Source organism: Mchenga conophoros, linkage group LG7 (genome assembly GCF_057382185.1).
Source record: "Mchenga conophoros isolate Kocher_MC1m ecotype Shallow Benthic linkage group LG7, M_conophoros_male_GT1.1, whole genome shotgun sequence".
NCBI lineage: Eukaryota > Metazoa > Chordata > Actinopteri > Cichliformes > Cichlidae > Mchenga > Mchenga conophoros.
In genome coordinates this window covers 5008280-5023364 of record NC_140532.1, presented here as the reverse complement: position 1 = coordinate 5023364, position 15085 = coordinate 5008280, and the positions used below count along the sequence as shown (strand labels likewise).

General features: G+C 41.9%; 1 protein-coding gene across 1 annotated transcript in view; it reads left to right on the top strand.

Moving 5' to 3' along the window:
* Positions 1–15085, top strand: part of slc41a2a (solute carrier family 41 member 2a) — a 29072-nt gene that overhangs the window by 2819 nt on the left and 11168 nt on the right. The window contains exons 4-5 of the mRNA XM_085281665.1: positions 9762–9833; positions 9980–10124. Coding sequence (XP_085137791.1) covers positions 9762–9833; positions 9980–10124 — 217 coding nt within the window. The remainder of the gene's footprint in view (positions 1–9761; positions 9834–9979; positions 10125–15085) is intronic.

The window sequence follows — 15085 nt, the reverse complement described above, 5'->3', positions numbered from 1 at the left end:
AAATGCAACTCAATAAAGTCAGAACATAATGATGTCTTTGAAACACCACTGCTTAAGAGTAGTGTTTTATAATAGATAGTAAATAATTGATAGTAAACTGCTTCCTTTTCTTGCTATGTATACCTTAATATACATACAGGCAGCCTGGACTTATTTGGTAATTTTGGCTGTAAAAGGGTCAGAAATCATACTATAAGCGAATGCTTTTGCACTTTTCAGAATAACCTCCGCTTTCAATATCTGACAGTCATTTTACATTATTGTATTGTTATGACAATGGAACAGTTTAAAGTGGGAAAAAACACAAAATAGACTCAGTTTTTTCAGATTTATAGTTAAGTGGAAACTGATATTCAACATGAACAAATGTAACACAACATCAGCTTTAAATATGAACTATACTAAATATGTACAAAAACATTTTTTGAGCCTAAGACCACTCTGTTTTTTTAATATATTGTCCCTTTTATATTACAAAGTTCCAGATGTTTTTAGGCATTGCCACTTCTCCACACCCGCATCTCTGCTTCATGCGTCATCAATTCTTACCTGTGATTGAACCGTCATGGCTCGTGCATTCTAATGATGCACATGTAATGTTTCGTAAACCTCGTCTTCTCTTTCACTAACCATTTGAAATGTCTCCTAAGTCCCAACTGGTCGAAGAGTTACGGTAGTGCAAATCACCCATTGTAAAACCTAGCAGAGTTGACTTTTCAGTGTTCAGAGCAACGACTGTAGATTCTCCATTCACTTACTTCCTGTATTATTTTGTTAGTCCTCTGTATCTGGTGCCTTGTCCTTTGCTTTGCTTCTTTTGTTATCATCACACATAGTTTAAGGTGTGCTCTTTAATCCCAGCCTTTCTACTCTTCATAAATACCTCCTGTATCTATTTAAAGTTTCAGTTTGCATCTTCTCCTGTTGCCCTTCCCTGCAGAGATTAATGATGCCTCTCTTGGATGCATTGCCTCAATAAAGATTCCAGTCTCCATTTGACTCTGCAACTTGCATTTTATGACACACAAGAATGCACAGAGATGCACAGGAAAGACGATCTGGAAAAACATATGTTGTTTAAAGGCTTAGTATGTATTTGAAAAACCAGACACTTAAGCTAGCTGGAGAGAAACTGTTGGATCTTGTATATAAACTTTATCAAACCTGTCACTTGTGGATTCATTTTTTTAAAGATCCAATTAAAAATCAAATCGCTCCAAAAGATCCTCTGGAAAAGAACAGAGTTTGTTGAACAGTCATATAAACAATAAAACAAAACTTTACAACAACAGAGAAGGAAAAGAACACAAAGCAAATGACAACCAATAACATAACATAACTTTCTGGGCATTATTCCCAGACCTTATAGGCCGTCTTCATTACTTTGACAGATTTATAGTCAGGGTCAACTCGTAGGATCAGAAACAATGGCTGTTGTGCCAGTCTACAGTTAAAAGTAATAAATCCTACTTGACATTTTTATGGCTTTTATGAAAATAAGTTATAGTGCAAAAAATTAACCACAAATCTTACTAATTAGGAATTTCTAAAACTTTGGACAATTTGTGTTGTCAAAGTAATCCATAACTAATAATAATCTCCATCTGGACCCCTTTTTTTTGTTTACAAACTATAAGTCATAAACCTGTCAAAATGCAGCAAAAAACTGTCAAAACTACCCATTAATTTGAATGATTAGATTGCAAGACAAAAGCCGTGCAACTTTTACTTCTAGAGTCCTTTTGCAGTAAATCAATAAGATCTAGTTTCATTTTTATGTTACAGAGTTTTTGGGGCAGTTGTCTTCTGTGTTTCTTCTTTCCGTGTGTCCGCTAGTTTGAAAGGCTTGGTCCGCTCTGCCCATCACAGTTTGTAACTGGTGTCCCGAATCCAAAAAATGTTGAGCAATGAAACAAACCAACAGAAGCCCAGAAGAGTGCAATCAAACAATGAGTTTATTAAAACACACGCAGGAGAAGAAGTATGCAGCATCACATCAGCACACGACTCCTGCTAAGAATACACTTGAAAATGATTTTATAACATCAGGGTTAATGCCCCTTCTCACGTCGACTACAGATCAAATACATCGATTAGATTAAAAGGTACATCTTAGATGGCTAAAAACAGACACAGAAGTTCCTCTTTCTATAACACCTTCCATACACGGCAATGAGTTGCAAGCCTAGATGGTCCCTGAGAGCTTGTCCTTTTCTTGACTTGTCTTCTGTCATCTGTTACTAAGCAAACTAAAATGCGGTTAGAAGCTAAATGAATTTCAGGCCTTTGGCCTGACAGGTTTCTGGATTATGTGTGTCGTAAGCATGTACGCAATCCTTCTGTGCTCCAAGTCACCTACACAGTATGTGAAGACATAGCGCTTCACGAAGCTTAAAACCTTCTTTAATAGACTGAGCATCAACTCTGAATGAGCACAAACATGCAATGTGTATAAAATGATTATGGCTGCACCTGTAATAAAAAGGTTAATATGGTGGCAGTAGCTTTAATAAACATCTTTAATGCAATATCAATGCTGTAGGGTATATTATTAATGCAATGTTAATAATGCGGGTTATATTGTAGCAGTAAAATAATTTCTGTATCTCCACACTGGTCATGTGACTGGATGGCTATATCTGATTGGTGAAAGAGTTACAGGTAACTCCACTGGCGGGATGATCCATTATTAGTAGTTATCTAATGTGTGAAATGAATTATTTAAAAAAGTGTCAAATATCACTATACAGTTGTACAGTGAGATACAGAGCATCTCCAACTCAGTGCAAACATGTGTGGGTGGGCTGGGGGGTGCACAGTTCTGCAGCACTATATACATCTGAACAGTATTAACAGAAAAAGTATATAAAATGTACAAATATACAATCCAGAGTAAAAAAGTAAATATGTAAATAAATAGTGTTATGTATATACGATTCGGGTTATTGCACATAGAATTTGGTATTGCACGGTCGTGGTTTATAGAGGTAAATGGGAAAATTGGGGGTGGGACTGTGTTATTGGCGCATGTATGAGTTAAGGGTGGTTATGGCCTTTGGGAAGAATCTGTTCTTGAGGCTGTGGGTCTTTGTGCTGAGGCTAAAACCAGGCTGGGAACGGTTTTTGATGATGTGTGCTGCTCTGCTGAGGCAGCAGGAGAAATAAATGTCCATCAGGGAGGGGAAGAGGGCAGCCAATGATCTTCTGTGCTGCCTCGACTACACTCTGAAGCCTCGCTCTGTCTGCCTTAGTGCAGCTGCCATACCATACTGTGATTCAGTATGTTAGCAGGCTCTCAATGGACGAGCGGTAGAAGGTCAGCAGCAAGTTGGAGTCCAGCTTGTACTTCCTGAGGACCCTCAGGAAGTGCAGCCACTGTTTGGCCTTCTTGACTACTTCTTGACTACTGCTGAGATGTTGTCTGACCAGGAGATGTCAGCGGAGATGAGGATGTATAGGGGGGTTGAGTCCGTGCTGTGCCTCCTGAAGTCGACAATGACCTCTTTGGTTTTCTTAGTGTTCAGTTCCAGGTTATTTTTGGGTGTAGAGAGAATACTGGAGGGGGCTCAGCACACAGCCCTGTGGGGACCCAGTGCTCAGTGTGCGAGTGGAGGAGAGATGAGGGCCGAGTCCGTTTGTAAGAAAGTCCTTTATCCAGGCACATGTGAGAGGGGAGAGGCCAAGAGTGACTAGGATGGGATGGCTGCCTGATCAGTGAGAGGTTCAAGATTCTGGTGAAAGTATGCAGGGTTTTTGATTTGGGAAAACCCAAATGCTTTTGTCCACAGTCACAGTTCCAATACAGAACTTGATATAGTCCAGTACTGATCCTGTGAAAGTTTCTAGGTCCTGGTGTTCTGATTCTAATCTGATTTTGTGAAGCAGTCCTGCTGTTTGGAGAGAGCATTTTCAGGCCAGCTTTTAACAGTTTTTGTGGTGGGCCTGGCACTGTGTTTGAGGGGGGTGTAGGCTGGGAAGAGCAGGAGGGAGAGGTGGTCGGACTGGCCAAGGTGGGGGAGGGGTATGACTCTGTTAAGGGTTCAAATATTGAGGAGGAGAGTAAAAACAACCATGGTCCAGAAGAGCTTGGTCAAACAATTGATTTTAATGACCACACGCAGCGTGGTGAGATGTACACTGCAAAACATCAGCTGTAGATCTCCACCCAAAAAGACACTTCAGATTGCTTTTGATTCATCAGGGTTAACGCCCCCTCATGCGTCATCAGATACAATACATGCATACGTCAAATCAAAACCACAATGACTTTTAACACAGTTTGAAAAGAACATTGTCTCCGTCTCCACGGCAGGTGTCTTTCTGTCGCTGCCGGACACTCGCTTATCGTCTGAAACATCAGGCCCACATCCTGCAAGAAACTGTTCTTTTTTGCAGAGACAGTTTTGCAGTTGCAAGAAAAACATGATTAACCTCTCACCTATAACTAAATCTATCAACTGTGTGTGTGTGTGTGTGTGTGTATATGTCACGACCTCAGCTGCACTTTGTCTCACCTCTGCTCATAACCTTTCATCAGACAGAAGGCCAGCACGTACACAACTGAAACTATATGTGTAATATATTGAATAAATCTCATAAGCAAGAACCACTACTAGAAGCTTAATGGAGGAGCCTGGCTGTGGCCTGCTGGCTGATGGGGGAGCCTGGCTGTGGCCTGCTGGCTGATGGAGGAGCCTGGCTGTGGCCTGCTGGCTGATGGTGGAGCCTGGCTGTGGCCTGCTGGCTGATGGAGGAGCCTGGCTGTGGCCTGCTGGCTGATGGTGGAGCCTGGCTGTGGCCTGCTGGCTGATGGAGGAGCCTGGCTGGGCCTGCTGGCTGATGGTGGAGCCTGGTTGTGGTTGTTGGCAGGAAGCTCTCCACCCTGGAGGAGGTGATCTTTAATAAAATAATATAAAAGTATATTCTTATATAACTGCAAACCTGCAGTTTCCTGTCAAGACTTTTAGGCCCAGATTATATTCAAAGGTGAGCCTTTCATATAATGCAATGTAATCTGCCTATAAACATTTAAGATTATAAAAAGCATTCAAAAGCATTTAAGAATATAGATTCAACTCAACAGTTTAAGGTGGTTATAGCTGCACCTGTAATAAAGGCTAATTGGGTACCAATATGTTTAAACATCTGAATACAATATCAATACTGTAAACTGTATTATTAATGCAATGGTAATCTGGACAATAGCAGTAAAATAATTTCTCTAATCCCTACAATATGCATGCTTGATGTTGGAGTAAATATGATCTAGGGTGTTCTCTCCCCTGGTGGGACATTTTACATGCTGATAGAACTTTGGGAGTACAGTCTTTATGTCGGCCTTATTAAAGTTACCTGCAAATATGTAAACACCTTCAGGGTGGACCTGCTGCTGTTTGTTAATGGTGTTCAGCAGGATAGACAGCGTTGTGTTTACACGTCGTGTCAGGTGGCATGTACACAGCGGTGATGATCACTACTGTTAGCCATCTTGGTAGAAAAAAAGGCCGGCATTTTACTGACATGTACTCGAGGTTCGGGGAGCAGTGACTGTTTATAATTGTCCCGTTGTTGCACCAGGCCTCATGCACCTAAATACAGAGTCCCCCTCCCTCTGCTCAAGCCCCCCTTTACTCAAGTAAAAGTAAAAAGTATGGTTCAATGGTCCTTTTAGAAGTATACTTTTTTCAAAAACTTACTCAAGTAAATGGAACAGATTAAATGTACAGTGGGGCAAAAAAGTATTGTGCAAGTTCCCCCACTTAAAATGATGACAGAGGTCAGTACTTTGCACCAGAGGTACACTTCAACTGTGAGAGACAGAATGTGGAAAAAAAAATCCTTGAATCCACATGGTAGGATTTGTAAAGAATTTATTCGTAAATTAGGGTGGACAATAAGTATTTGGTCACCTCAAACAAGGAAAATCTCTGGCTCTCTCAGACCTGTAACGTCTTCTGTAAGAAGCTTTTCTGTCCCCCACTCGTTACCTGTATGAATGGCACCTGTTTGAACTCATCATCTGTATAAAAGACACCTGTCCACAGCCTCAAACAGTCAGACTCCAAACTCCGCCATGGCCAAGACCAAAGAGCTTTCGAAGGACACCAGGAAAAGTATTGTAGACCTGCACCAGACTGGGAAGAGTGAATCTACAATAGGCAAGCAGCTTGGTGTGAAAAAATCAACTGTGGGAGCAATCATCAGAAAATGGAAGACATACAAGACCACTGATAATCTCCCTCGATCTGGGGCTCCACGCAAGATCTCATCCCGTGGGGTCAAAATGATCATGAGAACAGTGAGCAAAGATCCCAGAACCACACGGGGGGACCTGGTGAATGACCTGCAGAGAGCTGGGACCAAAGTAACAAAGGTCACCATCAGTAACACACTACAACGGCAGGGAATCAAATCCCGCAGTGCCAGACGTGTTCGCTGCTGAAGCCAGTGCATGTCCAGGCCCGTCTGAAGTTTGCCAGAGAGCACATGGATGATACAGCAGAGGATTGGGAGAATGTCATGTGGTCAGATGAAACCAAAGTAGAACTTTTTGGTATAAACTCAACTCGTCGTATTTGGAGGAAGAAGAATACTGAGTTGCATCCCAAGAACACCATACCTACTGTGAAGCATGGGGGTGGAAACATCATGCTATGGGGCTGTTTTTCTGCCAAGGGGACAGGACGACTGATCCGTGTTAAGGACAGAATGAATGGGGCCATGTATCGTGAGATTTTGAGCCAAAACCTCCTTCCATCAGTGAGAACTTTGAAGATGAAACGAGGCTGGGTCTTCCAACATGACAATGATCCAAAACACACCGCCCGGGCAACAAAGGAGTGGCTCCGTAAGAAGCATTTGAAAGTCCTGGAGTGGCCTAGCCAGTCTCCAGACCTCAACCCCATAGAAAATCTGTGGCGGGAGTTGAAAGTCCGTGTTGCTCGGCGACAGCCCCAAAACATCACTGCTCTCGAGAAGATCTGCATGGAGGAATGGGCCAAAATACCAGCTACTGTGTGTGCAAACCTGGTAAAGACCTATAGTAAACGTTTGACCTCTGTTATTGCCAACAAAGGTTATGTTACAAAGTATTGAGTTGTGTTGTGATATTTTGATACCACGGTAGCATTTACAGGATATTGTTTTATACAGAAAAGAGTTACTCAATAAGGCCCATTTACTAGTTGTTTTTCTCTTTCTCTCTGACCCAAGAATTGATGTGTAAGAATCACAGGCTGGTACCCCAAGGTCGAAAATACCACAGAGACGAGACCACTTCCTTACTCCCATCCTCCCTTCTTTATCTCTTAGAAAAAGGCTCGTTAAAGGCCAGGTGGTTTGTTTCAGAATTCACTAATGAAAGAACTCTGTATTCTATGTCTAGGAGTGTATTTTGCTGGGATGATCATAAATTGTAGCTGAACTGATAAACTACACACAGGATACTTCTTTGCTCACAAGGCAGGAAGACGTTTCCTTATTTGGTCTGTACCGGTTTGAACTGAGAACTTGCTGACACACGAACCTTTTTTTCTCTATATAAGCTGTTGTATACTTAATAAACCTTTGAGTCGATTGGGAAGACAACCTAAAGCAGTCTCGGTTTTCTTGTTCTCCCAAGCTGCTCCCGAGCTCGTACTAACACGCTGAATGGCATACCTGAGTGTTGCTTTAAATAATTAGGAATCTTAGAAGGAAAGGACAGAACTCTGCTTATCGCTCGTGCCTTGGAGGGAAAACCGGGATGGACATTTTTTTCCTTCAAGTTGTATTTTTGTTATTGACCAAATACTTATTTTCCACCCTGATTTACGAATAAATTCTTTACAAATCCTACCATGTGGATTCATGGATTTTTTTTTCACATTCTGTCTCTCACAGTTGAAGTGTACCTCTGGTGCAAATTACTGACCTCTGTCATCATTTTAGGAGGGGGAACTTGCACAATTGGTGGCTGACTAAATACTTTTTTGCCCCACTGTAGCTCGTTACTACCCAACTCTGGTCTTCTTACTGTTGCCTCACAGCAGGAAGATCCTGGATTTGAATCCACTGGCCACCTGAGGCCCCACTGTCTGGAGTTTGCATGCTCTCCTCACGTTTTTGTAGGTTCTCTCCGGGTAACTCTTGCTTCCACCCCAAATATATGTATAGAATCAAATTAACTGGTCATTGTTAACTGGTCATAGTTGAGAGTGAGAATGTGTGCACGTATGATTGTCTGTTTCTGAATTAGCGCTGCAATAGACTGGTGATCTTGTCGGATCGTATGATAACATGATAACTGTTATCCAGCTAATGACGAGGAAATCCCGTTTTGTTAGAGTCTATTAAAATCAAATTTGCCTCAAAAGATCCTCTGGAAAAGAGCACAGTACTTTAAACGGAGTTTATTAAACACAGTCATATGAACAGCAGAACAGTACATCACAACACATAGCAAAGCAGCAAAGCAAACCCATGGGGTGTAGAGCCTTTAAGCACAAACAGCAGAGACATACAAGGTAACTGATGGAAAAAGCTTACCTGACTTTTTTATAGGAGTCCACAAACCATCATCCTGGTGCTGGGTAACTTTCCATTTCTTGTCTTTTTACTTATTTAGTTTTAAATTAAAACGATAGGTATTTTCCCAATTTTACAAACATCGATACTTTAACATATTAACTCCAGTTAATATGTTGATTTTACTCATTTTTGTTCTCTTTTTGATCTTCAGCACTTGTCTTATATAACTTCCTGGCACCCCTTCCCAGACCTTTTCATCCATCATTTTAATCAGTCCTTTTATGGCCAAAGTGAGTGAGAAATTCAGAAACAACAGGTGCAAGGACGGCTTCGCAGTAGAAACGATTAATCTGCCTGACAGTTTTGTCAGTTTTGCTGCCAAAAGTAAGCTATAAATTTTATTCATGACAGGTTTTTGACAACTTTGGACAGTGTAGGCTGTCAGAGGTGCATCTTCAGCAGGGCCAACTTCGATTAACCCTTTGTCTTGGCATGTCACCACAGGTCATAACACAATCACAAGTTACAAATTAATCTTAATTATGCTGTTAAATGCTTAACATGGTGTCAATAGAAAATTGTACTTAGTAGTCAGTATAATCTTTTAATAATATAAGTTTGCATATGATAGAATACTGCATGATGACCTCTTTATGACTCAGACTGTTGTTTTAATTCACTGTGACCCGTTATCATGCAGGGAAGGAACAGTACCTTCTAGATAAGAGCTTAACAAGCAGTTTCACTTTGTACCAGGTAGAGGAGCCTCTCCTGGCACACGCACACACACACATATACACATCCACATTCCAATGCAATAAACGAACGCACCTACTGTTGTATATAAATAAAGACCAGGGCAGTGGCAGAGTGCGAGTCCCGGAGCCCTCACTCTCGTGCTGCAAGTAAAACTGTGTGTCTCCACTCTCTGACTCTCAGCTGAAGAAGTGTATTTAGAATACATCTCTTGACACATGGTGAGTCCAATATATAAAAACGCTAGTGTAGGCATATAGTGTATGTCAGTATATATGATTATATAGTATATATGTTCAGTGTATACAAGTTTGTCCATGCTGTCCCCTACCCTTTGTCCTGTGATAGATGGGATAGGTTTCAGACCTCCTGCAACACTGAATTGGATAAATGAGAGAAGATAGATGGATAGTATCTCCATCAGCTAAATGGGTTTGTCATGTAATTAAATTGTAGAAGCACATTTTTTAAGGAGATAAAATGTTTGATGTTGTCAGGTGAATGCAGGAAAAATGGACTCTCCCAGAGAAAAGTGGATGCTGATTGCTGGAAACCTGGCACTCAAGCAGGTACATCATTTTCATTCAAAAAGACAAGGAAATAAAAAACTGTGACAAAATATATGGATAAATTTCAATATATCTGCTTATCTGTGCAGTATGACATTTTGTCTGCCAGGAATGATATTTTCTCACTATTCTTTTCATTTAACAAGCTACAAGCTACAGTGCTGGGCCTGCTGGCTTCCCTAATGGCATCTCTGTTGGGCTGGATGGCAGAAGGACAGATGCCCTTTAATCATATAATGCTCCTATGCTCAACCAGTGTTTCTACTGCATTTGTGGCTTCACTGCTGCAAGGTAAATAATAACTTGCCATTACTACACTGTCCTTGACCTCTCTGTGACAAAGTGGTTAGGCATGAACTCATTTACCACTTGTCCCTTAACGATATTGAGAATTTATTCTTTGTTATTTTACAGTCAACCATAATAGTAGTTACATCCATTACATTCATGCATATGTTTTTTAAAGCAAATACTGTTAACCATCAGGTCATTTGAATTTTCTTCTGTTCACAGGCAAATGTCTGGTAAATTATATTTCTTTATGTTGCTTTGGTTACACTTACCATGTTTGTTCATTTATTCAGGTCCTATATCTAAACCAGGTGTGTGGGAAGGGCCGCCCCAGTACTTCCTGTTTATATAGGGTCATGAGGTCATTGATTGCAAATGAAGGATTTTTCATTTGCAATCAATGTTTTCCAGTCTGGTTTTCGCCCCTCCCATAGCACTGAAACAGCACTTATAAAAATAACCAATGATCTTCTTATAGCAGCTGACTCCGAAGTCCGAAGTCTTTATATTAAGGACCATCATCTTCTTTTCCACATGTGGGCCGCTTCACACTAGAGCGCGTTTGCTGTCACATTTTATTTGTAGTGTGAACAAGCAGACAAAAAAATCGGATTTGATCAAAAAAATCAGAATTGAGCATTAAGACGTTCTTTCCCAGCCTCACATGCTGCTTCCTGTCCGTCAGGAAGTCAGTAATCCACCCGCAGATAGGATCAGGCACATTCATCTGGGAAAGCTTGCCTTGGAGATGGTCTGGAAGGATGGTGTTGAAGGCGGAGCTGAAGTCCACAAACAGGATCCTGGCGTAGGTTCCTGGGGAGTCCAAATGCTGCAGGATGAAGTGTAGTTGATAGCATTGTCTACAGACCTGCTGGCTCTGTATGCAAACTGCAGGGGGTCCAGGAGGGGGGCCGTGAGGGTCTTGAGGTAGGAGAGAACCAGGCGCTCAAATGACTTCATGACCACAGATGTCAGAGCTACAGGTCTGTAATCATTTAGTCCAGTGATCCTTGGTTTCTTGGGGACAGGGATCATGGTAGAGGACTTGAAGCAGGCAGGCACATGACATGCCTGCAGCGAGGAGTTGAAAATGCCAGAGAACACTGGGGCCAGCTCGTTTGCACAGTGTCTGAGGGTGGCAGGAGACACACCGTCTGAGCCAGGAGCTTTTCGAGCATTCAGACTCTTGAACTGTTTCATCACATCTGCTTCATGAATATGAAGGGTTGTAGTGGGAGAAGGTGGTGTGAAATCCTCCTTGGTGTGGGGTGTGGAGGGGGGTGTTGTAGGTGAAGTGTTTGATGGTGGTGATGGCTCTATAGAGATTGACAGACCACGTGATTTTCGCGCATTGCATGCCAGGTACTAGTGGGAAACAATCAAAGCAATGCATCAAACGCAAGCATTTGCAGCACCGCAAAACGTTCATTCTCCGGTTCCAATACCTTTTTGCTTTTTCTTTGCCCCCCAAAAAAGGTATGTACAAAATGAAGGAGAACAATGCCGGTCCATACAAAGACAGACTTGATGAAAAGTCAAAGAAAAGATACGAGGAAAAAAATCAAAGGAGTGAAAGGGTCAGACCCTTAAGAGCAAACAGAGTGGACAAAAGACGTTCGCGCGCTGCCCAACTTTCACCACGCTCAGATTTATAATTATACGGTTCTTAGAGTGAGTGCATACACTCATGAAGTTTAGTAACTTCAGGTCACTGCAACAAGCCCAGGTACAGTTTACTGACGGATGGGTGCAGGACCTTGAAATGCATTGTGTAGAATGAAAGACCATTGTACGAACAAAGGTAAGTTTACCAGTCTCACAAATTGTCTTCATAAATACACATTCGTTAACCGTTTATTAATAGGACCTTTGAGGTTAACGGTAATTAATTAGTAGTGGAAATAATTTCTGGTACGCATTACAGAAATGTAGCAGTGACAATAATATTGTATGCTGTAATCGTACCGGGCAATTAGTGACACAAAACAACTGTTTTATCCTGTGAATAAAAGTATATGTTTTTCTCAATGTACCATGGTAATAATAGAAGCGAAACGCAATATTGTGTCAGGACAATTCACTATTTAAGCACAATAAACAAAGGAGCATAGCGCGACAATTTCTGTTCAGCGCCAGACTTGCTTGTAACCTATATCACCAATTATGTTAAGAAAAATGACGTATTAACTACAACAGAAGACTGACCTTTGTGGGAATGCTTGGAGCAGACTAACCTGTGAGCTGGAGTGTTCTGGGACGTTATATTTGGTCTTCGAATGGCTGCAATCCAGGCCATCCGTCGCGTCTTTGTTACTTCGGAAACATGGCTTGAACAATTTCTCTTCAACGACGTAATCCGATAACAACCGATCTCTTTACCCGTCGGCTTCCCGTGGCTGTCATGCGACCGGCTATTGCAGTTAATAATACAACAGCTTCTTGCCATTTTTTGTGTTTCTTTTTATCGCTGTGTAATTGATTTCAATTGAAAGCCTGCATGCGCTAGTACCGCTTGCCACGCGTTCCCAGAATCCTTTGCGGTTTTACCCCTGAATGACGTCACATTTTCAATCTCTATGGAGACGGGAGAGGTCGGGGAATGAATGTCCAAAGTGTCTCTATTGTTGGGGCCGTTGGAGGTGTGAAGGCTGCCTGATGGCTCGTCAAAACGGCAGTAAAAGTCGTTAAGGGTGTTGGCCAAGAGCAAGTCAGCAGTGGAGTGGGGGGTTTTACGCTTGTAGTTGGTGATATTCCTAAAACTTTTCCACACAGAGGCCGAGTCATTCTCTGAGATCTGCTGCTGCATCTTCTCAGAGTGCTGATGTTTAGCAACGTCCACTTCTTTAGTGAACCTGTACTTGGCCTCTCTGTAGCAGTCCCTGTCTCCACTTCTGAACGCCTTTCTCTTTTCCAGCCACAGCTTTTTGAGTTTAGGAGTAAACCAGGGTTTGTCATTGTTATAACTCACCCTAGTGCGTGATAGCACAATGCTGTCCTCACAGAAGTGGATATAGGAGGTGACAGTGTCCGTAAACTCGTCCAAGCTGTTAGAAGGAGCCCTCATTGTGTCCCAGTCTGTAGACTCCAAACACGTGTGAAGCTCCTCCACAGCCTCGTTGCTCCACAGTTTTTTAGTCCTCACGACAGGTTTGGTTCAGGTTCAGTTACAACAGTCTTTTGTCTTAGTTGGACTGTTACAAGTCTTACACGCACATGTCTGTTTGAGACTATCACGTGTTAATGGGACTATGCATATTCATGTAATCACAATAAAAGGAGTGCCACCTGTAGTCTGGCCGAGGTCAACAACGTTCAAGTGGAAGGAACAGCGCTTGGCTTTAGTCGGCCTCCCTCGCGAGTGATCACACAACGAGCTTTGTCTTGTGTCTTGTTTTGCTGCTGCAGTTGGTTGTCTAATTGTTCCAGCAGGGTTTGTACTTAGATAAACCCAACAATATAATTTCATATCATGGTCTAAAGAGCTTGAAAAAAAAAAGCATCTGGATTTCTTGACTTTCTTGAAGATGTTTCACCGCTTATCCCAGAAGCTTCTGCAGTTCTAAGAGCAATTGGTGTAGAGCCCAAGATTTTTAAGACGCATTGGGAGTATCCCTAATAGGGCCGTGGACCCCCTATTGATCCTCTGCCTAATCACACGAGCCAAGGGGTGAAAACAAGAATAGGTCTCCAAAGGTTGATTCTGTTCATCTGGACGTAGCGTTTTCAGTGAGAGTAACATAAGTTACAACATATGTTAACCTATCTTAAGTTAACATATGTTAACATATGTTATGTTCAGGAGGATTGCCAGGATTTATACATAAGGGAAACAAAACAACCTCTGGAGAAGCGGATGGCACAACACGGAAGAGCTACCTCGTCAGGCCAGGACTCTGCAGTCTATTTAGAATAGAATAGAATAGAATTCAACTTTATTGTCATTGCACATGCACAGGTACAGGGCAACGAAATGCAGTTTGCATCCATCCAGAAGTGCTTTAGTGATATAGATATATTACAATATATATTAGCAATAATATAGATATGTAAGTATATTACAGAAATGGGTCTATTACACCTACAGGCCAGTGGACACTCTTTCAATGATGAGGATGTAACATCCTGGACAGGGAGGTTTGAGCGCCGAGTCCAGGAGGCCATTTACGTGAAAAGGTAAAGACCATCTCTGAATCGAGGAGGGGGCCTAAGGGTACATCTTTCGCCATCTTACAATGCTGTGATTGCAGCCATTCCCCAACTCTCTGTGAATGGTACTCATGGCCATTGATCAGTGGTTGTTGATCAATGGTCATGAGAATTTGCATAATTATGATGAAGGAACCGACCTCCCAGCCCATTGTTCCTTCAGTGGGCTGGTTTCAGTCATTATGCAAATGTACTGTTTATAAGGTTGGGGAAACCTGCAGTCAGCTGAAACTGAAGAAGTCACTTGGATGAGTGACGAAATCTTTCTGCCACTGAAAACCCTACGTCTGTTCAAAGATGCCTTAACACCCACTCACGTCTTGGGCTATTCGACCTCAGTAAATCACATGATAGGGTGGGGCTAGATCTCACAATGGGTTCACACATAAAACTTGTCTGATTGTGACCCACTCCCATTTTCACACCTTGGCTCGTGTGATTAGGCAGGGGATCAATAGGGGGTCCACGACCCTCTTATTAACATTCCCAATAGGGCTTAAAAATGTAGGACTCTCCACCAATTGCTCTTAGAACTAAAGAAGCTTCTCGGATGAGATGTCACGGTTTTTTTTAGCTCCGTAGACTATGATGACGTGGATTACTGAGGACCTTCACAGACATCATTTCATATCATCTTTATTGCTCTGTAGCTACAATGCACACAGTACATATTCACAGCTACTGATGTCTAATGTCTAAAATAATTCAATTACTACTATTATTTATTGGGCGTAGTGTTCTAGCAGTGACCTGAA